General features: G+C 40.3%; 2 protein-coding genes across 6 annotated transcripts; both read left to right on the top strand.

Moving 5' to 3' along the window:
* The first annotated feature begins 1,260 nt into the window (after nt 1–1,260).
* TM4SF1 (transmembrane 4 L six family member 1) lies at nt 1,261–12,186 on the top strand. 3 transcript variants are annotated; one of them, XM_027647602.1, is made up of 5 exons: nt 1,261–2,296; nt 9,906–9,995; nt 10,083–10,231; nt 10,972–11,149; nt 12,072–12,186. In XM_027647602.1, exons 1-5 carry the CDS (start codon nt 2,216–2,218, stop codon nt 12,084–12,086), a joined length of 513 nt encoding a protein of 170 aa, XP_027503403.1. In that variant the 5' UTR covers nt 1,261–2,215; the 3' UTR covers nt 12,087–12,186. The 3 variants fall into 3 exon arrangements, with proteins under 3 accessions (XP_027503403.1, XP_027503404.1, XP_027503405.1); XM_027647603.1 differs by lacking the exon at nt 1,261–2,296 and adding an exon at nt 4,089–6,521; XM_027647604.1 differs by lacking the exon at nt 1,261–2,296 and adding an exon at nt 6,547–8,122.
* Nucleotides 12,187–13,780: 1,594 nt separating this feature from the next.
* Nucleotides 13,781–20,989, top strand: TM4SF18 (transmembrane 4 L six family member 18). Of its 3 annotated transcripts, none has more exons than XM_027647598.1 (6): nt 13,781–13,850; nt 16,112–16,322; nt 17,940–18,029; nt 18,696–18,838; nt 18,935–19,115; nt 19,523–20,989. In XM_027647598.1, the coding sequence occupies exons 2-6, from the start codon at nt 16,146–16,148 to the stop codon at nt 19,535–19,537; spliced, it is 606 nt and encodes a 201-aa protein (XP_027503399.1). In that variant the 5' UTR covers nt 13,781–13,850; nt 16,112–16,145; the 3' UTR covers nt 19,538–20,989. The 3 variants fall into 3 exon arrangements, with proteins under 3 accessions (XP_027503399.1, XP_027503398.1, XP_027503400.1); XM_027647597.1 differs by lacking the exon at nt 13,781–13,850 and adding an exon at nt 14,184–14,277; XM_027647599.1 differs by lacking the exon at nt 13,781–13,850 and adding an exon at nt 14,320–15,262.
* The last annotated feature ends 2,542 nt before the right edge of the window (nt 20,990–23,531 follow it).

Consider the following 23,531-nt stretch of genomic DNA (forward strand, 5'->3'; position numbering starts at 1 on the left):
CTTTTTATATTCATTGCAGGTTAATCATAGGCTGGATTAATCAGCAACCCACTTACAAAGTCTGCTTATGAAAAATGCTGTAATGACTTTGTAATTGTAATGGTTCCACATCTTAATTTTCCCTGAGCCCTTTGTATGTCCCTAAGTAGTGCTCCTTTAGTAAGGCCTATGTCTCCATTTTAGGGCAGAGTGTAATTGATGGAAATCCTGGGAGTTAATGGAGAGTTAACACAGAAAACCCCAAGGTGTTTGGCCTTATAGGCAAGTGCCACTGTTGACGTGGCTGCAGTTTCCTCAGACAGTGCCTGCCTTTTGGGAGGAAACTACCCTGTGACTCAGCGCAGACACTAGGGAAGGGCTGTGGTGGTTTGGTTTGTCAAGTTGTTGGTTTTTTTGTCCTCACCTTTAGTGGAAACTTCCAGTATTTTTCTTTTGTTTCCTCTGACTTTGTGCTTATGGCGAGTCAAGAGCGGGACTACTTGTCTGCTGTGAAGATCTGTTAAAAAAGAAAGCTGGTTTACTTCCCTTTTTACCTTACCATTTATCAGTCTCTTATTGGAAGAGCTCTCTTTTGGAACCAGTACACGAACCAAACCCGGCTCTGCCAAAGCCTTCAGATTTGTCTTGGAGGGCATGATGCCTTAGTTCAGTTGCTGTTGCTGCAGAGTGCCTTGTGCCTTTGCTGCTGTGCCACCAGGGGCTGTTACTGAGCACTGTCGCCTTCTGCCGTAGGCAGGTGCCTGTCACCTGAAAATGGTATTTCAGGAGCTGCTGTGGAAGATTTGAGAGCCAGAGGTCATGGGAGGCAGCGACGCACGAGCGAGCACAGCAGAACCTGTTTAGTCGCAGCCTAATTATCACTAGAGGGAGCTGGTGGAATTCTTGGGACTCTTCGTCTTCTGAGCACTGGCAGAAAGTCCCGCGGGCAGGACCCGACCCCAGAGGAGAAGGCAGTGTGAGGGAACGCTGCTCTGGAATGAACACGTCTGTAGTTCTGCAGCATTAACTTCTGTGTTTTGGTGCACGACTGACACGACTACTTTCAGCTGTAATTATAGTACAAAGGAAAACTCCTAATTCAGGAACTTAGTCTATCCCCACCCTCCAAGCTAATTGGGGTTCATTAGAATGGCACCACATCTTTGAGTCTGAAGGACCTTGTGAAAGGAGCAGCCGCACTAAAGCACCGTGTCTAGTACAGGCACCATACGGCAAACAGGTGTTTTGCAGATTTACACACAGAATTCTCAGTTATGTTGTTCTAGTATGTTACCTTAAAAAAAGACTAAGAATTAATTAACTCATCATCAACATTAAATGGTATTTTCTTCTGCTTTTCTCTGTTAAACTTTGCTCAAGTGAAAAGGCGTCTTCGGTGGTCTGATTTGTTATTTAACCTGTTTTTAATTGTTGGAGGGGTTATTTTTTGAATAATTTTTAATAATGTTTTGAGGTTTTTTAATAATTCTGTCCTATTAAATATGTATGCTACCTTTGTATAGCATTTCTGAGGTCTCGATGGACCACTTGGAGGAGCATGACAGAAATAGTTGGCTTTGTGATTGACAGCCATTTTAAGGACCAGCTGGTAGCAAAAATTCAGTGTGTATGTTAAGTGGACTTCAGAGTCCTAACTGAAATGATGATAGCAAAGGTTCATGGAAGAGTGGGACTGAAGTTTAGGAAATGATCTTTCAAAAGTCTTGTGGTCATGTCTGATTTGCTTTTCTCATTGTGATTCAACTACTACCAATACTGAAGGATAGGCAAGGACAGGCAGCATGCTGCAGTATCAGTCATGCAAAGGTGAAAGACACGTTCAGTTTACACATTCAATTTTGCATCCTTCTGCTATGGAATCAATACGTAGACTGTTCTCAGCCAAGCAGCAGTTGTGGGACTGTTCAGCAAGAATCATTTAAAAAATTTGATATGAACTTACTAATGGCTTATTCCAGAGGCAAGACTGTGTGAGCAATGCATGAAGCATATGCTAAAGAAACAAAACGGGGAATGAATTTCTTGATTTTTCTGTTTTCTTCCCTTTTTTTTTTGAGCCTACAGATCTAAATATGTGGTATGATAGGGGTGATCTTTTTTTTGCTAGCCTGTAGCCTCACTACCCACAGGATCACTATATGAGAAACAGAAAGGTGCTTAATGTCTGACTTTAGTACCACAAAAGCCAAGACATAATCATGGTATTTTTTGTTCCATGTTCTCAGTTGGCTGTCTTTTACTGGATACCTGGTTTGTGCAGGTGGCTGCAGGGAGTGGGAGACACCAGTGGCACGTAGTGAGTCTGAAGACTCTGTTCATCATGCTGGGCTATGTGGAGATCGTATGCTGAGCTAATGCCAATTTTCTAATCCATACAGCCATTATAGCAAACATACACTGTAGAGCAGAGGATGCTTATGGTGATGCAGTGATGGTAAAGCCTCATGCTTGCTTAATTTTTGCAAGAATGTCACACTTTTAGGGATAGACTAGAAACAGAAAATGCAAACCTGTGTGTAAACAGTACAGTACAAGGGAAACAAACTTTTGTTGGCTATTTTGCATGGCCAAGGTTTTGCCCACAGACTGTGGCAGAAATAGAAATACCATTTGATTGTCCTATGTCCTACTTTTATCATCATAACACTGTTGTAAGAATTAATGAATGCAGGCTACAGCATGGTTTTTGTATGTCACCAGAAAACAGTTTTTGAAGTGGTTTATTTGATCATGGCATTGCAAGTCTATGGTAGTAATAGTTGTTTTTAAGTAAGGTTTATGGGTTCTTCTTTAGAGGGAGGAATTTCTGTACACTCATTTAGTTGTAGCTCTGCCCTGATTGTAAGCTTTTGAGTCTCCAAACTGGTTGGTTAAATGTCAAAACTACTTTTGTTGCATCACGGCTGACTCCTCTTAGGTCAGCATTGTTATTAATAAATTAATTCTTCTCTGTATGTGTCAATGCGTGTTGTTGTGTAGAAGTGTGGGCAGTCACTCCAAGCTGACTTCTGTGGCTCAGATCAGTTTTCTCTCTCAAAGTGGTGGCAGAGGTAGCAAGCAAGCACACGCATGTTACAGCCGTGTGAGGGACAATTGCTCTCATGTGCTCGTGGCAACAGGTGGTTGCTCGTACTCATTAAGTAGCTCATTAGTTGATCTGAGGAGCTGTGAGGTAATTAATAAAAGTAATCTAGAAACTTTCTTCTGTTTGTGGCCAGGAGACCACAGGCACCAAGGACTTCATGGGGAGCACTTTCCTCTCATGACCGTCCAGGTTGAGTTTGGCAACCAACGTGCATTTGGGAGGTGGAGAGGACAGTCACAGCTACAGCATAGTGTTGTTGTGGATGATGGCTGGAAAACATGGGCAATGCATCACTTGGACATGGAGAAATGGACGGGTCAAAGGAAGTCAGGGCTGTTCTAAGGTCACCAAAGCTCTGCCTGCATAGCTGGCCATGAGCCTGCCCTTAAATTAGCCAACAGGTGACTGCACATTGCCGGTACTTTCCCAGCAGTTGTCTGAGCTAGTATTGGCCTCTGTGAGCAGCCACCTACTAAACAGTAAAAGAACAGATGAGAATGGCTTACAAGGGAATACAAGTGAGAATTCATAACCTCTGTCAATACACATTGTGTTGCCCAGTCTTTCCAAATGCATCAGTGCAGCCCTTGGTGTTATGACTGTGTCTCATCTGCAGATGCCTGACGGTTACCACACCCTGCCAGTGCTTTCACAAGAAGCATTTCCCTCCATTAACCTTTTACTGATGGTGGGTGGGACCAGAAGTTCTGCAAGAAAAGTTTAATTTTGAGCCTTTCTTGTAGAAGCTGTAGCATAGGGTGTCCAAATGGCAGTGGTGTTAGTGAGGTCCCCTTGATTCACATCTGATCAGGTTTTATAATGTAAAAAAATTGTATTTGCTTCAAGGCTTCTTATTTGTTTCTCTCTTTGCATTGTTTTCAAGACATGTCATGTGTCTGTTTCAGCTGTGTCTCTTGACTGCTGTCTTTTAGCAAACTGTGCCCAGGGTTGTCTATAAGGCAGCGTAAAGCAGTAGGACTGACCATTTGGTGTGTTAGAAGAAACTATTGGGAACATTGTTACACGTTATGTTTTTCAATCCATTTTTCTGGCATCTTTAGCTCAGGAGCTTGCTTATATTTGCTTGGAAAACACTGATGCAGATGTTTTATCCTTTGTCTAGTTATAAGGAATGAGAACCTGTTCTGGTGCTAAAATAGTAAAAGAAAAAAACCAACAACAAATCATTGAGTTGGGGAGGATTAACAAGCTTAGTGCTGGGGACTTGGCATAGCTGAGCTATAGAAATCTAATTTCCATGTCAGGACAGCCAGACTGTCCTGACAATGTGGCAGAGGGCTGAGGAAAGAGAGTTCTGTGGCATCCTCAGCTCACAGGAGTCTTACAGCATCAATGTGCAGCAGGTTCAAATGTAGTAGCCCAGTGTCCAGCCGGGGAAACTGAGCTTGGTTTGCTTGACTCTGTTGCTGACAGCATGCTGTCTGGTGTCATGGGGCTGGGGCAGTCTGTCCAACTGGATACTTATTTTGCAGATAGCCTTCCTCCTGCCCTGCTTGATTTCCTCTTTAGTGGAGGGATGTAGGTGTTTCCAGGATTACTGTTGGCACTAAAATATGCTAATGGAGTTCAGGTATCAACTTTTTTTGTGTGGCACTTTTCTTTGCTGTTGCAGCTCACTTTCTTCTGTTGATTATGATGAAATCCCTTTGGGAATCTCGTTCAGGGTGGAGGTGCTAGATGTGGTTGTCATTTACTTTTGTAGGAGAAATATGATACTTCCCAGTTTTCTTTTTCTTGATAAAATTCCGTGGTCTTGTGGGGTTTGGGTAGGGGCTTTTTGATAAACTGCTCCTCTTTACAATAGGTAAACTTAGGACTTGTCCAAAAATATAGCAAGTGTTTCCAATACACTGTTGAGCTGGAGAAAGTAATTTCTGTTATTTCTGTTGGGCTGGTTGAGGAGCTGATACAGAAAGCTGGAGAATATTCAGCTTTTCAAGTTTAATGTAGAGAACTCTTCTACTGTTTTTGAGATCTTCTGCTTTTTGGCATCAGGAAACACTAGTTTCTTTCTAACATCTCCATTTTGTGAAAGAAGTAGACTTCTGTCTTCCTGCTGCAACAGAAGAGCCAAAGCAACAAGGACTATTGAGGTGGGGGGTTTGTTTTATAGAGGGGCTGCTGGATCCTTCCATGTGAAAATAGCCTTGGTATTAGATACCTCAATAATTGGACAAGGCATCTAATTTTAGCCACTTCTCTCCATGAAGGGTTAGTGTCCTGCCCTATGCAGCACTGTTCTGCTGACAGACTTTAACCTGCAGAGTTGATGACCTGGGGACACAAACCAGTTGCTGTAATTGTTTATGAACCGTCTTGTCCTGCCAGGGGAGGATAGGAAAATCTTTGGCAGTGGTCCTACCTGCTGGACCTTAGTGTGCTATCAAAATTGCTTCACTGCCCCTTTGATGATCTTGTCCTTCCTGTACCACTGCTGTAGGTACTTCTAAGCCAGAGCTGAGGGCTGGACCTAGGATCTAAACTTAGGATGTAGTCTAGACTTCTGTTGGATTTAATAACACTGGGTACTGGATTTTAATATGTGTTCTTTGTCTGTGGTAGGCATCAGAGCTACAGAAATTGTCCTGTGAGAGAGAAACAGTGGAGTTTCCCATGGGCCATGTGGAAGCACATGTGAGGGTGTACGCAATTATCTCACCTCTCCAAGTGCAAACTCTGTGGTTCTTGTATAAAAGACTCAAAACCCAATTCTGGTTTTGTTTACACTAGTGTAAACTCAGATGGTGCTGGAGCATGTCACAGGCTGCCCTTGGGCCCTGCTCTTTCTCAGGTTCAGAAGCCTGTGTTTGCCTACTGCTTGTCTGTGAGTACATTTCGTAGTTTAAAACTCAATATGCCCACAATGCATTCCAAAAATCCACTGCTGCTCAACTTGCCAAGCAGTAAAATTAGGATTTATGAAGCAAACAGGCCCACAAAGTAAAAAAGCTCAAGATTTTTGTAATCTATATGAACTACTATTGTTGGAGGGGTGTTGGTTCTAGCTGCAGCCTGCAATGCCTCATATGCTTTATTTTAAATATAGCATTGATTTTAAATATAGGAAATTCTTGATTATGTAAAATTTTATTTCAATCAAGTGTTTAGAAAACCATTAAGTAGGTTATAAATAGAACAATTTTTAAATCTATGTCCCTGTGGCCATCTGTACGCTCTGCTTGTTGAGGCGGGAGGAAGAGTATTGGGTGGGGTGTTTTGTGGAGGAGTGGTTTGGGTTTTTTTAGTGTAACACAATAAAAGGACTTTTCAGTTGAGCAGCCATCTCCTTCTGCAGAGGAAACTTGCAGGTTAATGTTTATGCTTGTTTTAGTCATCAGAGGTGAGGTGCACAATAATGGCCAGCCCGTGTTTCTACAATTGGAGGATATTTCTCATGATGAAGGAAGTCTCCAAGGTCAGCAGCTACAATACCCGGAGAAGTTAACAAACATCACAGGCCCACAGCTGCACCAGGCTGCTCTCTCCCCACCCCTTCCCCCCGCCTTTTCTTTTTGTACACTCTCTCTCAGCTTAAGTGTGGCTCACATCTCTTGCAAGTATACCGTGGATTTGATTTGGGCTTGTGTTTACTGTGTTATTTAGCTGTTAAACACCCCCCCCCCAAAAAAAAAAAAAACCAAAACCGAACCTGAATGAGTGTTTTTGAAAAAATCTCACTATAATTTTATGATATCCTGTACATTCCCAAATTCAGTTTGTCTACTTCTGGTTTTGCAGTGAGAATTATGTTGTACTGTGATGATAGTAGCAGCAGCAGCACCTCCTAGATCTAGTCTGGGCCTGTGCATTTTACCTCTTGTCATGTGATGGGAGTGGGCATGACAGCTCACATCTCTCTGTTGAGCTGTGTATATGTGAAGAAGAAAACTTTGGGCTATTTTAGCAAAATCTGCATGAGGGAAAAGATAAAAGACTAGATCTTAATTTTTATAGGTCACTTTGTGTCTCTCTTTACTATGCAAGTTAATCTTACTGGTACATGTTTTGGAAATTCCTGATAAAATCTGTTTCTCTCTTGGTACTTTTTTGTGTGTGTTTCTATACATGATATTTCAGTGCAAGGACTGTCTTTTATAATCCTGCTTTTTTAAAGTAGCATTTTTCACCAGTGGTTCAGCTATTACCAAGCTCCTTACCAAATGGCTATTAATCTAAATTCAGCTTGTCTTATAATGGCAAGAATAAGGACACTCCTTAGAAGCCTACCTGTTCATTTTATTTGTTTTCTAACCTCCTGGTGAGGTTTGCTGTTGTTCCATCAAAAAGACAGCACAGTGAGAGATTGCTCTGCGTACTGCTCATTGCTGCAGACCTCATTCTGTTTATACCCAAAACTCTGACTCAGTACTGTTGATGTCAGCTCAGTCTTTCCCTGGCTTCAGGTTGTTCTGAATCAGTCTATAAACCTAAAATTCAAAGCTTCTTCTAACAAAGAAAACAAAACTTTTTTTCTTCAGTTCCCAACAGAACTTGTGTTGTGGTTTAAGCCTGTTGTTCACGTCTAATCATGTTCACCGGTGACCATTTCAAGCATCATATATTAAAGTGAAATTACCTAGTATTCAATATTTCCTTGATTGCATTTGGTTCATCAACAATTACTGCATTTAAAAAGGGCGGTGGCGTTCTGCCGTCCCTGCTCCCTCGCTCTGCAATTGGGAAGGGTGGTTAGGAAGGGTTGTAAACGTCATCCAGGTAGCTAAGGTAATCCCTGGTATTTAAGGAGGTGAGAATAAACACTGGTCTTCTTTTAGGTGTGGACAGGTATGAGATTGACTAGTCCGATCCAACCTAAGGAGAATTTGTAAAGCTGAGGACATGTGTTTTGGAAGGTGTGCTAGATGTGTTGGTTATAAGTTGCTCATCCTTGCCCTGCTCTGCATTGTGGCCAACATTTTACTTTATTTTCCCAATGGCGAAACAAGATTTGCTTCAGAGCATCACCTTGGCAAATACGTAGAGTGCCTTCATGGCATTCTAGGTGGAGGCTTTCTGGTAAGTAATGGGCTGGTGGCTTTCTTCAGGTTTATTTTGGAGCTATTTGGTACGGCTCTTCTTTTACCAGTTGCATTAAATAATTCATCAAATATCTCATCAGCAGAAAACTCTGTAGTTGTATAAAAAAAAAATTAGCTATATTATCCTAGAGGTGTTATTAATTACTGTTGGTTATCTTATCTGCAAGATTATGTCAGTTTAAAGCTAAAAAAATCATAGGGTCTAGCTCACAGAATCCAAATGCAAGCCAAGCCTCTCAGCAGGCCACAGTTTGCATAAAGGGTTAATTTTTTTTTTTTTTTTGGTTATTGAACCATTGTCCTTTTAAATCTCCCTAACTAACTAGCATTTACTTACAATTCCTTAGTTTCTGTTGTCTGAGAGGTTGGCAGTTATTTCTCTGCCTTAGCTACTTATTGGACTTGATGATTTAAGGGTTGGACTCGATGATTTCAGAGGTCTTTTCCAGCCTGGTTGATTTCATGATTCTATTCAGAGGACTCGAGTAGCAGTTGTCAAAGCTTTGCATTTGAGTAACAGCAAAGAATGAAGAATCGAGTATGTTCATTATATGATATTGTTTATGTGAAGCTATTATTTTCTACCTTTTCAGTTTTGTGGACCACATTGTAGCATATTTAACTCCCCTGACTCCAGGCTTCCTTTTTCATCTGCTTTTAAAAGGCCTCAGAAAGAGGCTACAAGTCCTTTTCAACCCTTAACATTCTGTGATTCTGTGATCTTAAGGCATCTGCAAATCACAGGTTGAAAACAATTGTGCTCTATGTAGTGAGAGGAGTTTACAGTGTGTTACAGTCCCATTGGAACCTAGACTGAGATTTGCAAAGACTGGGCTTCACACAAGAGAATAATACAAGTGAAATCAGTGGAACTGCTCCTGCGACACACTTGTACAACTTCTTCTAGACCTGCAGCACTGGGGCTCAGCAGTAGGTTTGAGTAAGGGCTGACAAGTATGCGTCTGTTCAACTGGATAGTTCTTATTTTAGTTTCTTGTTAAATAAGTCTGTGCAGTTTGCAGGTAACTCTTTACTCTTCCTGTATGATTTTCCAGAGTACTCCTGGGTGTAGATCCTTTATAAGTGGACTCTATAATAAAGTGCTGTTTGTGCTGGTGGGAGGATCCTCTTTTTAATCAGCTCTGCTCCTTCTTGACTTTATGCTAAAAGCTCTGGAGCATGGATAATTTATGTTTCTTACAGATAGCTTCTGCTCTGTTACTTTGCATTTCTGTCACTGGAAACTGGTTGTGAAAACTTGGAGAAAGGTAGATGTCTGTAATGAGATGTTTCCCTGAATTGGGCAAAATATTGCTAGACTTTCTACACCAGTCGGACTGGTTTGTCACACAGGCAGTGATGACTGTTCTTAAGTAACTAGTATATTGGCAGTAGCTGGTTTTTAGATAAATAATTGAGACATCTTGTAGGCTCATTTAGCAGAAAGCGAATGCCTTCTTTTGCAAAGGATACAGCCTTAAATGTGAACAAAAGCTTTCAAAGCTGAAATACTTTAAATGGAACAATACATCAGCAGGCTCTTTCTGCACTTAAATGCTGTGTATAAACAAAGTGGCAGTAGAAATACACCTGTCCTGGGGTATCCTGGCGAGATGACTACTGTGTTAAATAGGAGTAAAGCTGAATCACCTGTACAGGCTGACCATCAAGAAGTAACGTAAGTGAATGCAGTGTGAGACTGTGTTTTATCTGCCCTCTCTGTGCAACCAAAACGAACGCTGTGTTTGCTCCATACCCAGGTACTCATTCCAGCTGCAGTGTTCATTGGGCTGCACAATGGGGACTGCTGTGGCTGCTTTGGCCATGGGGGCTGTGGGAAGAGCTGTGTGGTAAGTGAGCCTGTACACCCCGGTCCTGGCTAGTCCCAAACACAAGACGATGGCTGTGCTGAAAGTTCATGTTTGTCTGCTGTGCAGATGCTGTCCTCGGTTCTGGCAGCCTTTGTTGGGATCCTTGGCTCTGGGTACTGTATAATCATTTCAGCACTGGGCTTGTCTCAAGGACCATATTGTTTTACCCACCTACAGAGAAACTGGATCTATCCTTTCACTGATTCCTCTGGAGGGTAAGTTGTCTGTTCTTGAGGATGTTATATCTTACCCCACGTACACGTGGGCTTTATTCCAGTACCTTTCAGCAATAACCAGTAACGATATATCAAGATTCATTCATAATTTTATGCTTCTCACTCACTAAGAGCGAAACAAATGGCATCAGTTACCCACACTGCTATAATATGAAACCAAATCAATAGAAAAAATATAATTATATATATATAGTGTATGATATATATTATATACTCTATGTATATATTATATATATATAATTAAATCTATACATCATATACTGTTCATGTCCCTGAACATCTCTAACAAAGTATAAAGTTTTATGATTTTGAGGGATTTTCAACCTATGAATAGTGGTTGTTATGAAATTTGGCATATGATTTGTGTGAGAGTCTTTTGTCAGGCTTGCTTCTGAAGTTGCTTTGTGTTAGCATGAAGTGGTACAATGGCTGACAGAGCTTAAGGAGTGTTTGGATGATACTGTCAGGCACATGGTGTGACTCTTGGGGACAATCCTGTGCAAGGTTAGGAGCTGGACTCGATGATCCTTGTGGGTCTCTTCCAACTCAGCATATTTGGTGATTCTGTGAAACTTCACATGGAATAAACACTGATTTTTCTGTTCTCACTTGGAGTGGATATCCCTGGTGCAGTTACAGACTAGGCGTAATTTGGTTCTAGTGTATGGTAAGCATCCACTCTGACACAATGTTAATACACTTTTAATTGCTGTCTACAGGTACTTGTTTGAGTATAACAAGTGGTCTGAATGTCAAGAACCTCAAAACATCGTGCAGTGGAATGTCACCCTCTTTTCCATCCTCCTTGTCTTGGGAGGAATAGAGTTCATTCTGTGCTTCGTGCAGATAATCAATGGCATTCTTGGAGGACTGTGTGGGTTGTGCAGTCACGAGGAGGTAAGTCGGTTGTAGTTATAACCCCGCTTCTCGGATGAACATGAAACTGTATTATTACTGATGCTACTGTGGAGTCTTACTCAGCAGTTACTTTTTAGATATTCATAAGCAACAAGTTCCCTGTGCAACAGATTTTATAGCCCAGTTGTGTTTAGCATTTTCATGTAGTGTTTGGCCACGTGCGTTCAGCTGATTGCTCAGCTCTCACAGTGACATTAGTCTGCATGGGAGCAAGGAGCTGGAAGGCTTTTGTCTGCCCAGTGGCACATGTGTTCATCAGCACTATATAGCTGATATAACTGAGACACTGATCTCTTGGAGGTTGTGGTCTTTGCCTAAGCCATGGTTGCATGGTGTGATGCTTGCTCTAACTATATTGCATTAGCCTCGTGTTTTGCCCACAGCAGCTCATAAACTACTGATAATATGCTGCATGTAACGAAAACTGCAGCATCCTGACCTTGCTTAGTAAAAGTAAGATAAGAGAAGGAATTAAATTTTACAGCTAATAAAATCTTCAGACAGGTCTGAAGATGTTTTGAAGGTGGATTTTTTGGAGTGAGGAAAGGGAATTTCCTCCAAATTTCTTTAAAGCCTTGTTAAACAGTTTGGGCATATTGTTAAAATCAGTGTCATAGTGGTAGTGTTGGCTTAAGGTATGAACCAGATATCATTTGTATCACACATTGTAGAAAAGAATGTGTTTCACATTTTTAACTGATATAGTTGAGTGTTGGGTTTTTTCAAAGCTATTACTGTCTTCTTCCTCCTGTCTTCCATGGTCTAAATGCAGTACAGAAGAGGCATGCTATGGTTGTCTAAATTTGGTCAGGTTAATTTTTTCCTTTATATTTGGGACACAATATTAGCATTCTTTCCATTAATATGTTAATATGTTTCTTTCTTTTTGTTCCCCCTGCAGACATATGTTTGCTAGAAACCTGACAATGCATTGATGTCCGTGCGTGTGTGTAATGCAATGAGTATTCTGTGGATTTTTTTTTTAAACATTCCATGCATACTGAAATACACATTGTTGTCAAACTGTGCTGTTGCCATCAATTTAACTGACTTGGGACCAGCCTTTGTTATGGGAGTCATATGCAGGTTTGTCACTAACCTGCCTGTACTTAAAGGCAAAATGTATCCTGAATTTCTTTGGTTCATTTTATCTTAGTACAGGCAGTTGCCTGAACACATCACTAAAGAGGCTTTATTTATTTTTTTTCTTTATACTGACACAATGGCTCTGTACTTTATCTTGCTTTCCCAATAAAGTTGCTCTTTCATTCTGATCTTGGAATGAACACAAACCAAATCTAGTCTGACCTGGATATAAATGAATACTGGGTTTTGGGTAGATACATGCACTTCACCTTTTCAGGATTTTTCTGAACTTCCCCTGTATTTCACAAATAAAGATTTGTATTAAAAATACCCATCAGGTGTCAATGATTCCTTCCCTGCCCATGCTGAAACACTGCTTGCCTGGTCTTGGAGTAAAGGACAGTGGTGGCATGAGAATGTGGATATAACGCAGTCAGGTTATAACCTGCTTTTCCTCTCCAACAGGCTCTGCCAGAGTGGAACTGCTTCACTGCTTGGTTTGGCTCATTTAGCTGAATCAACAAGGGTTCAGCAACAGCTCTGTGATAGATACAGCCACACATGTGGAATCCTAGTCCTGGCTGGCAGTTCCCAAAGGGGTCCCCCTGCAGCTGAATCCAGCTGTGAGTCCCCTCTTTCCCCCCTAAGGGGGATCACCTTCTGACTGCTCCATTACAGGACACAAAACAAAATGTGGGCCTGACTCTTGTTTTTTATCTCACTCAGTAGATCCTCAGGCCTCACAGTGTTGGGGGAATACAGTCCAAATTCAGGTCAGCAGAAACAGATTAATCTGAAATACCTGACTTCACCAGTAAGCAGCCTGGAGGCATTATTGTAAGCTACTGGGCAAGAGCCTCTGAGGTATAGCTTGTAGCATATTAGAGTGAATGTTTTATCACAAGTAAATCTGAATAACGTGCTGCCAACAGCATTGCTGGCAAGATCAGTATGCAGCTGTTAGTGGCAATTTTCAAGTGAAAACCAAAATGTGATGTGTTATTTACTTCAGAGAAATGAGTCTCACTTTTGGTATTTAGCTGTTAATGCTGTCTTTGAAAAGAGGCAAGTTGATTTCTATTTATGGGAGAAAAGCTCCCATGGGTGTCAGTGCATCCTTGGCCATTTGTAACTAGGAGGATAGTCTTTAAAGGTAGACAGAAACTTGAGAGGTATCTCAGGCTGTCCACACAGTCGAGTCTGCCCTGTACAAATGAGTATCTGAAAAAAAGAAATTAACTGTGAAAACAAAATTGTACACACACATCCACAGCAGCAAAAGAACTCACAGATGGGAAGAGTTTGTGTTTAGAATCTCAGGATACATGATTTTTGCAATAGCATTTATTCATACCTAAATACATAGAAGTAGTTGAGAATTTTAATGACATTTGTTTGTTGTATTTATCCCTGTCTTGCTCTGCTATGGGAGGAAGGAAGGACAATATGTGCATGCAAGTGTATACACACAAAATTCCTTGCAGCTGTGCAACAGTGTCTTTGTATGTGAAGAAACACTGTTTGAAAAAATATCTGCAAGTTTAAATGGGTGTGGAAGGAGAGAAGCGGAGAAGAGGATCCCCAGTGGAACCAGGTATAATGCCATGCAACTCAGAGATTTTTGCCTTTATGCTTGCATAATGGTTATTTGTCTTTCTGGTACACACAATTAATTAAAGAACTGAAACAATTTTAGAAATTGCAATAGATGGAATGGTTAGGGTAGGTTAGGATTTAAAACTTCAACTCAGATCCATGTAGCATTAATGCACAACATTGCTACTCATTATTTATGTTGTTATGTAAAAAAAGGCCAGTTGGATTCCTTTGTTGCCTGGTGCCTAACACAGTGTTTTGGGAGGTTTATCAACTATATTGTGGAGAAGCAGTTGGTTTAGGTTGTATTCATTTCAGTTGGCAGAGAAGTCACTCATCCAGAGTAAACATGACTTTTCAGTAACAGTCTTGGCATCAACTCATGGATAATGACAGCAACAGGAAAGCGGTGCTTGCAACACTTGGTAAGATATTTGAGAAACTGTCTTACAGATTTGCTTAATTCTTAGTATAGAATGGTTGTTTCCTATTCTAGTGGTTTTGTGTACCAGCAAAATAACCACACTATGATTTGGTATTTGCAGAGCTCAGTTTGAATACAAACTAAGTTGTGATGTGGACTGCTGTACTGCAGAACAAATGCTGCTTCAGGCATTGTTTCCCAAGTTAGTTTCTTCTAATCAGAACAGCTTATAATAGAAGTAGGAGCAAATTTCATTATAAAATAAGCTGCTTACTATTAATTTTAGCCTCTGCTTTTAGGAAAAAATATTTCAGCCTGTTACATGATCTCTGAGTTTTTAATAAAAGATCAGTCATGAAGATTTGATGTGTGTACTTTTAATGCAGCTGTTTTCTCTGCTGTGTAAGGCACAGTGTTGATGACAGGAGTTCTGTCTTTGCCTGTGAGTCTGAAAAGGCAGGTTTGCTACTACTTATGATTGGAGGGAGACCTGAAAAGAAGTGTCCATAGTGATTAGAGAGTAAAACAGGAGATATGGGAAGATCAAAATGAAACCTCTTAGAAAAAGAGGAGAGTCATGGCAGAGAAGGGTAGAAAAACAGTGTAATTGTGTGAGTACCACCATGCCCATTTCCTTGTGTGATCTCATTCAAAGCAGTAGTATGGTATTAGTTACAATATGCAATCCAAAGAGCTTTTATGAGATGATGTGAGAAGCCTCGTGCGTGCGGAGCCTGAAACAGCTCATGAGGAAACAGAAGGAAAATGTATTGTGACATCATTGCTTCTAAAATCAGCCTTCCTGCATTTGATAGAGCCTCATTTTTTCATTCTCTGACTACAACTTTTCTACTGAGTAAAGCCTAAGCTCATTCTAGAGTTGCTTTTCTGATGACTCACAGGGGTGTAGACTGAAGGTTCGGGTCAAGCTGTGTTCAGACCACTCCAGCTCTGTGTTACTGGCATAGATGTTTAGTTGCTCAGGGGTAAGGGAATGATGACACGTGACAATGGGGAAGCTGTGTGACTTTGGCTTTGCACAGTGCAAACAGCAGGCATTTCGAAAAAACAGCCAGACCTTTTGTCCTGCACAAGAAGTCACGTGTACGTAGGTTAGGTCTGTAGCTGTGCAAGCTCAGCTGTAAGCACAGAATGAAACAATTGGAGAAATAGCAGGATTTGATTTGAAAAACAGTTGAGTCACGTAATGCTGTGCAAAAGAGTAATTGATTAAAAGTGTGACAGTAAGTCTGCCTGGCAGTTTCTAACCAGGGTTATTTGGGCTCCTGTATCTCTACACGATGGCCCAGACTCAGCCTGGTGTTTCTGGGTGACTGTCCCAAGTCAGCAACAAGTTCCCCCTTAGGGCTCTGTTACTAAATCTGTTGTGTGAGGCAAAGTGTGGCCTTCTATACAGAGACTGAATATTTCTCATCTGACAACCCCTTCCCCATGCTGCATTGAGGCTGAACAACATGCCTCTGTCACAAACTGTCTGTGTTACAGTTTGTATTCTGGGGCGGAGGAGGGCACTTTTGAGCAGTCACTAGGAAATGAGAGCTCTGAATTTCCTTCCTGAGTCTGACTCCTAGATATATTTCATTTGGAAGATCACAAAGGAGGATCTTTTAGAAGGGAAATGGCTACTTAAAGACGTGCTTAGACAGGACAGTGAGTTTACATAGCAATATTCATCTGTTGCTCAGCTAACTATTAAGCACTTCTGTCCCTGGAATCACACCCCGGTCACTGGTTCCTGTGAATATGAAATGACTGAAACAGGCTGGGGAGGTCAAAACACTTTTTATATTTAAAATCTTGTAATCTTTTGTTAGCTTAGAAGAGCAAAATTTCCAAAGTTCTTGAGAGATGGCTTTAGAGACATATGGAAGCTGTTTGAGTTGCCTGCTGATACCTCTTGCACTTTGGAGTATTGTTGTGAACATCCTCCTGTACTTCCCGAATGGGAAAGCTCTGCATGCAGCCAGTTACCAGCTCCCCAGCTACGTGTGGTATTTTGAAGGGATCTGTTTCTCAGGTGTGATGGTAAGTGCTCATTCTATGGGTTTTTAGTGAATTGCATTCTACTGCAAATGATATTGGGTTACTCTTCAGCAATGCAATTGTGCTTTTAAAGAATATATGGATTACTTTGGCAAAATCACCTTAGGCAAAAAACTCAATCAGATTTTTAAAAAAGTTAATATACTGAATGACAAGCTAGGTAAACTATTTAATGTGTATGCTATTTAATGTGTATACTATTTAATGTGTATACTATTTAACATGAGTGATTTTGCAGGGTGGGGTTTTTTTCTGCTGTCTTTTTGTTTATGCGTAATTTACGCTTGTATTGTGAGGGCAGACACCATGTTGATTTAGTCCTCTAGGAAGGTTGAATTAGAGCTCTTTTACCAAAACAAGACGAAACAAAAACTTCTCGTAATGGTTCAGATGTTTTTAAGAGCTGTATGCAGTCCCGTATTTAGAAGACTGGATACAGTTCACAATGCATCAGATGCCACTGTTGTCAGGTTGAATACAGAGAATTGTCTCACTGTGATTGTCATAGTAGGATTTTCCCCATTACATTTGTAGTATGTTCACCTGCAGTAATAAACTACCATGGAGTTGCCCACTGTTCATGCTATTCCCTATGTTCATAAAGAGCTGTATACTCAGGGATAGAAAGCAGTTATGTGATCAAAGTGCATTACACACAGTCAGTGCTTAAAAAGGGCTCATCTGCATAAGTGAGGTTTTTTTATGAAGATGCTGAACAGAGAGAGTTTGAAATTGTGTATTTTCCATAAAGCAGAAGAAAAATCTTATCTTTCCTAGCAGAGGAAAAAATCCTATCAGACAGAGGATTCAAACAGAAAAACAGTGGCAAATTTGGGAAAAAGTTAACTGCAACAGTGATATTGATATTTTGAAGCATTTTTAGCCTTAGGATTATTACCAATTTATTAAAAATGCATATGTCATTGTGTTACAAACAGGTCAGCAGCATGTGAGAGGATAATGCTGTGATTCAAACATTCCCTTCTCATATTTCCCCTTTCAAACTAGTGCCTCTCAGAGTGGCAGTTTGTGGTTCTGGAGTCTAGATCCTATTTATCAAAACAATTCTAGGATCAAGCTAAAATAATGCAGTAGTCTGAGAAGATCAGTATAGGTACTTGACAGAGGAAACAAATGAAAGTCCAGGTGAATTTAATTAACAGCTTGCACTACTGACTTTTTCTAGCGTGACTGTGTTGGTAAGGAAGGCAATACCCTGATCTGTGTACCTGTGTCAGCAAGAAGCTGTTGCACTGATGTGGTTGTATCAATAAAATATCCTTCCTTTCATTGGTATTGATTCTCGTACTTGTGAACTTGGTTTCATTTTTTCAGGTTCACTAGTGTAGCTGTGCCCAAGCTCATAGCACTTTACTGTGGTAGGAGACACTGTGCTCTTGTCTTTCAAGCACAAGTACAGTGACAGCCTAGAAAAGCCACTCCAGTTCCATGTGTGCCTTGAGTAATTGTGCTCTCCCACAGATCAGCTTTAAAATCTCAAGAGAGCACAAGAAATGCAGTCCCTGCTTTCCATAGGTAAAGGAGTCTTTGGCTTAGTATCTGCAGTCATCTCACTGACCTTGTGATGTCCCCTTACAGATCCTTCTTTTGGCAGTAATTCTGATGACACTGGAGTGTAGCGTGTTCTATCGGTGCTGCCAGAGTGAGAGCTGTAACAAAACCTACAGAGTGAGTCTATGTTTTATATCTCTGCATCTCCTTAGCTTTTGTTTTGAGTGCCTTCCTGCTCCCATGGTTCCAGCACATCCTTCTGCCTCCTCTACTGTTCGTTTTCACTTCCTTTCAAAGAGAAGGATTCTAAATTGGGTTACAAGCTCACAGAAAGTGTAGCTTTTTCCTTCTGATGCATAAACAGGATGAAAGAAAACTAGACACATACTCCCCCTAAATCCGTGTAAAATAAAATAAGAATGTAAAAGGCCTGAGTATGTCAATAAAGTGCCCCAACTAAATAGATTCATGCCTTTGCCTGTCTTATTTGGAAGTTATTTTTTCCACTAATGACTCGATATATGCTATCTGGAATGCAGACTATATAATACATGGTTGGGTTTCCTGTTGTATTTTGGGAAAAATTTTACAAAACTGCAAGTTTAAAAAAACCCACCCAAACAATATTGTAACTTATTATGGAACTGTCTTAAACAATGTCTTAATCTTTATTTTGCATGCGTATGCTTTTACTATTCTTTACCTGCTATTTTTCCTTTTGAATTTTGAATATTGAGAAAATCAAATGTGAAATTCAGCCCCAAGGAAGTAGCTAGGCAGACTGAATGACTGTTTGCTGTGGACACTACCCCTCAGAGTAATATTTCTCTCTCTTTACTCCAGAGTTTTATTTCAATTGTGCTAGCCCTGCTTGGAGTTGCTTTCTCGGGATACAGTTGCATCATTTTTACCCTGGGTTTGATTCAAGGCCCTTTCTGTAATTCATCAAGTGGATGGGATTATATTTTCAAAGACACTGCTGGGGGGTAAGGAACATCAGTGTAACTCTTCTGCAAGAAATTGTTCATAAAAAAAATAGTCAGACACATTTTTCTTACTTCACACTCATGTTTCTCTAACAGGTACCTCACAGATTACCCTGCCTGGTCTCGATGCACAGAACCTGCTAACATAGTGGAGTGGAATGTCATTTTACTCTCCATTCTCATAGTTCTCAGTGGGCTGCAGCTGATCATCTGTTTTCTCAAAGTGGCTGCTGAGTTGAAGCGAACGCTCTGTGGGACCTATTCTGTTTTTGTCCAGGTAACAAAACATCTGAGGTTAATTTCTTCAGCACCTCCAGGTCAGTTTAGCTACAGAAACTTCTCCTAGTTGAGGACCTACCCTTTTGGTTTATGCATTCTCTATGCTAGTGCATTTTTTTTACCAGAGGTTATGTATTGATAATACATTTTTTGTTTTTGATTAATCTGCTAATTCTTTGTGGTATACAGGAAATGGTGGCTGCTCACTCTGACCTTTAGGGCTAGGACTGAGACAAAAAAAAAGTGGCTGGGAATTCAGCACTGATGCCAAGTCCATTACCCCTATGTCAGCAGAGTACTTTGCTGAGCACCTTTCTTCAAGCATTCAGTTTACAGACATTCTTACCATCATTGCTGTGGCTTTCACAGCAATGATGAGATTTGCACTTCCTGTTTTATTTGCAGGCTGGGATTCTCTGAAAATGGGAAGGAAATTGTCGCTGCTTCTCCCCCACCACCAGAAAAAGAGAGATGGCCTGTCCAACATCCATGGTGGTAGATTTGAGTGCTACAAAGACAAATGAAACCTTTCTCTTCAATCTTTGTCTCTCAAGCCTCTCTGTTTTGGATAAAGTTGTTTGAACTGTTTGACATCTACATTTTATTTTGCCTGTCTTGTTGTCCCTGGCAGGGACTCTTCAATTTTTTAGCCTCCAACTTGTTGTGACAACAGGGATGTTTGAATACCATGGAACTGCTTTTGTATTGAAACCACCTTTCTTTTTTTTAATAAACTGCTGTAGAACTGCTTTAATACTCCCCTCTCATTGCTTAGACCATATGAATATTTGTGGTTCCATAAGGGCCTGATTCAAAGCCCAGTATATCAGGAGGGGTTGTTAGTGCACTGCATGAAGCCATGATTTCCTAAATGACTGAATTTTAGTTACAGACAGGCCATGATGGCCATGGAGGGCAGAGCTTATGCTGCTCCTTCCATCTTGGAAGTTCTTAACTGCAGAAAGCAATTAGTGAAAAAAATCTATCAAGTCTTCCTGCAGCAAGAAAGTTACCCAAGTCTGATTGACATATTAAATCCACAACTCTGATGTCAGCTGTGCTATTGGTACATGTTAGTAGCTGCACAGGGTTTCTTTTCGCTTTATACTCAGAGGCAAAGATTTTTTTCATTTTAGTCAAGTATGGTGTGACTTGACGGAGCATATGAGGAAAACTTGTGAGGACCCAGTGCTTGCTTATTAATGCTCTTCTAAGTGACCTGATGCCCTGACCTTGCTACAAGGGAAGGCTAAAGTTCTTGACAGTAATGATCAGATGAAAAAGAATAATCTGTATTAAATTAGCAACTAAAAAGTACTTTTACTTTCTCAGAGAATTATTATTTCATTCCCAGTGAAAATTCAGGGATTCACAATGAAGTGGACATCTGGCTCATTTGCAGGTACATGGGCAAGATTTGGCTGTATTCAGCACTCTGATTGTGAGAGAATGAACACCCAGTGGAAAGAGAAATATGGACTTCAGACTTGCAGTAATGCACATATCCCTATTACATCAGAACTAGTGGGATTCAGGTATATCAACATCTAATATGAAACACTGTTAGAAATGCAAATCATACAATAAGTGTCAGCTTTGGGTAAGTTATTTATAAAAATATAGAATGTATCAGTCATTTAATTCAGTTTCAAGACAATATTGAAATTTTGCCTTCATATTCCTTTATCAGATTGTTTTGAAAAGCTGATTTCTTCCTGTAGGATTTGATTTTAATTGCTTAGTTTCTATTAAGTTGCAAGAAGCAATAAAATAATTAATGATGTTTAAGAATGGGGCTAGTCTTTTGGGAGATGGTTTGAGGTGGCATGGCTGATCAGAGGTGCATGATAAAAATACATGATTATAAAATGAGGACTCTGTCACTGCGTACTTGTTTTTCTTTAGGCTTAAATATGCAACATATAATTTATCTACTTAAATGCTAATCCTACATTCTCATGGATTTGTGAATACTGTTTGTGGGGAGAAGGAAAAGAAAGAAAACTTAACAATCAACCCATACTCCTACCGAACATCTTGGACAATCTTGAGGATTTCATGCCTGCAAACTGTGGAGCTGTCTTTAATTCATCCTTTTTTATCTGATTGTGTCTGGTGAATTTTCATTTCCACTCTACCACAGGCATCTCCTATTTTAGGGGCTTGAATTAAAGAAAGAAACATGTGGTTTATGTCTTGGTGAACTTCCTGATCTTGCAACCCCCCTTTATTCATAATCCAGAATTTGGCATCTCCATTGCCATAGTCAGATTCAACTGTGACTTGACAGTTCAGCTTTTAAATGCTCAGCTTATTAATTTGAAATTTGTCGTAAGAATACTAAAGGCTAACAGTTGTATTTCCAAATTTAACAGCCAGTTGCATGCAGGGCTTTTGGATGTAAAGTAAAGTTAAATTTGATCTAATCAATATAAGTCATGATTCAATCCTAAATATTTTGTCTCTAACAAGAGATGTTATGAACTGTGCCTGGTAGCAAAAACAAGATTCCTGTAAAGAATATTAATTAACTGGCTTGAAATCTAGCCATGAGCAATTACCCCAGTGGTGCTGTTGGAGGCAAGGTGACCATCCAGCTGCAGGACATGGACCTCCCCCAACAGCAGCAGGGAGAAGTGGCCCCCAGGGGCACTACAGGGCTCACACCACACTGGAATGGGAGAAACCCTTTTTTGCGCAAGTGTTCCTGAAGCTGAAGTGCACGTGCTGCCTGCTGAAATCCAGACGTAAAACACCTCAGGCTCACCTGGAGGAAAGCTGCAGTTCTGAGTTTATAAACTCCTCCCAGGGAGGAGTTAGTGCTGAATCTGGCAGTAAGAGTTTCAGTATTATTTGTCTCTCACAGCCAGTGCATTTTGCGAGAGTATTAGGATACTGTGTCTGGAAAAGTAATGCCATGTGTTTAAAGACTGCAACTGGAAATTGCTGTAGAGACTTGGTTTTGACCACAAGTAATTGTGGGCAGAGCTTTGTGGTAAAATACTGTGGAACCCCATCCACAACTTTTCATTTTGGGGTATATTAATCCTTATGTAGGTAAAAGTGACTCTTGCTGAAGTAACATTTCCTGATTGCTAATTCTTCTCATGTTGGATGGTTTTTCACATTGAGGAAGAATAGGGGAGGTGCCCCAGATCTTTAAAGGGTGTTTGACTGTAGAGGTTTGCAGGTGGCCAGAGCAGCAGCACGGGCAGCAGGAGACAGACACACATCATTCAGATCTAGGAATTGTTAAATGGTAGGGGTTCAATTCAATTTCACTGGGAGACTTTATTGAGACCTTTTTGTCAGAATGTTCCATTTTTGGGTTGGTTTGTTCTTTTTTCTTTCAAGGAAAATTTTTGAAGTAAAATATCAGCTTTACATTTTCAATGCAATTTTGGGGATTTTCAGCAGCTTCAATATGAGAAATGAGGTAAAGTGGTTTAAAACAATAATGGGATATTCATAACATCAAACTGCAGACTCAAAATTTAACCAATTAAATCAGGTCTTTTTAGGCCCTATCTATGAGAGGAGAGAGGCTCCTGCTCTTCAGACGCCCTCTGAAGATAATACAGGGTTGGGAAGCTCAGGCACTTTGGTCAGTTTTTTGAGTTCCTCAAGAAAAAGATAATAGGAGTGTGCTTGGGCACACAGATGTCTGAAAGTTTGGGGGAGGCACCATTAAAAGTGGGAACGGAAAAATCTTACCTTTCAGAAGTTTTTGCTATATTTTAAATAAGAACAATATGTAGTTCTTTTGCAAATCAAGCAAGAGTAATTTAGAGGATTCAGGGGTCTGAAGAAAGAAATACTCATAATTTTACCCTCAAATAAATGTGGAGATTTCAAGGGTATTGCTTGTTTGCTTTTTTGTCTTCCTCAATCCAATGGCAACCTGAAGAAATATAAACCAAATAGGCCACATATGCATGAACAACTCTGTTAGCTGAGAATTAAGTAGTGACTTTGAATTTAAGTAGTGTAACATTTTCTCATTTTTACCTCAGTTGATTTACAGATGGGTCACATGCAACTGGGATAAGCTGATCTTTCCACTGCACCACTGACCGTCATCCATGGCAAAGAAAAAAATTCCTACAGAAATCATTTTAAGCATGTGTCACCAACCCATGAAACTCCAGAATTTCATCATAGATTTGGTCAGATTTCAAAATCTTGGCTTTGGCCACAGTAATTTAGGCAGAAGCAGAGTCCTCCATTTAGTGCAGATCTGTAGAATGTTCCAAAAGGTGAGATTATGAAATTCAGTATTCTGGCAGTGCCTGATTTTTTTTATATGAATGGTGATTAAAATTGGTAATTTATCTGTATACCACAGTCCTGGTAAATAAGGCTTAGATTTGTATATCATGAAAGGAAAGCGGCTGTACTTTAGTTATGTTCTGAA

Source organism: Corapipo altera, unplaced genomic scaffold (genome assembly GCF_003945725.1).
Source record: "Corapipo altera isolate COAL_440 unplaced genomic scaffold, ASM394572v1 113, whole genome shotgun sequence".
Taxonomy (NCBI): domain Eukaryota; kingdom Metazoa; phylum Chordata; class Aves; order Passeriformes; family Pipridae; genus Corapipo; species Corapipo altera.

Bases quoted from the DNA above. Each gene is read 5' to 3' on its own strand.
- TM4SF1 (XM_027647604.1), top strand. From the start codon at position 7,946: ATGTGTTTTGGAAGGTGTGCTAGATGTGTTGGTTATAAGTTGCTCATC. The intron at 8,123-9,905 runs GTAAGTAATGGG...CTCCATACCCAG, and splicing joins TTCTAGGTGGAGGCTTTCTG to GTACTCATTCCAGCTGCAGT. The intron at 9,996-10,082 runs GTAAGTGAGCCT...TCTGCTGTGCAG, and splicing joins GCTGTGGGAAGAGCTGTGTG to ATGCTGTCCTCGGTTCTGGC.
- TM4SF18 (XM_027647598.1), top strand. From the start codon at position 16,146: ATGGCTTTAGAGACATATGGAAGCTGTTTGAGTTGCCTGCTGATACCT. The intron at 18,030-18,695 runs GTGAGTCTATGT...TCTTTACTCCAG, and splicing joins GCTGTAACAAAACCTACAGA to AGTTTTATTTCAATTGTGCT. The intron at 18,839-18,934 runs GTAAGGAACATC...TTTCTCTAACAG, and splicing joins TTCAAAGACACTGCTGGGGG to GTACCTCACAGATTACCCTG.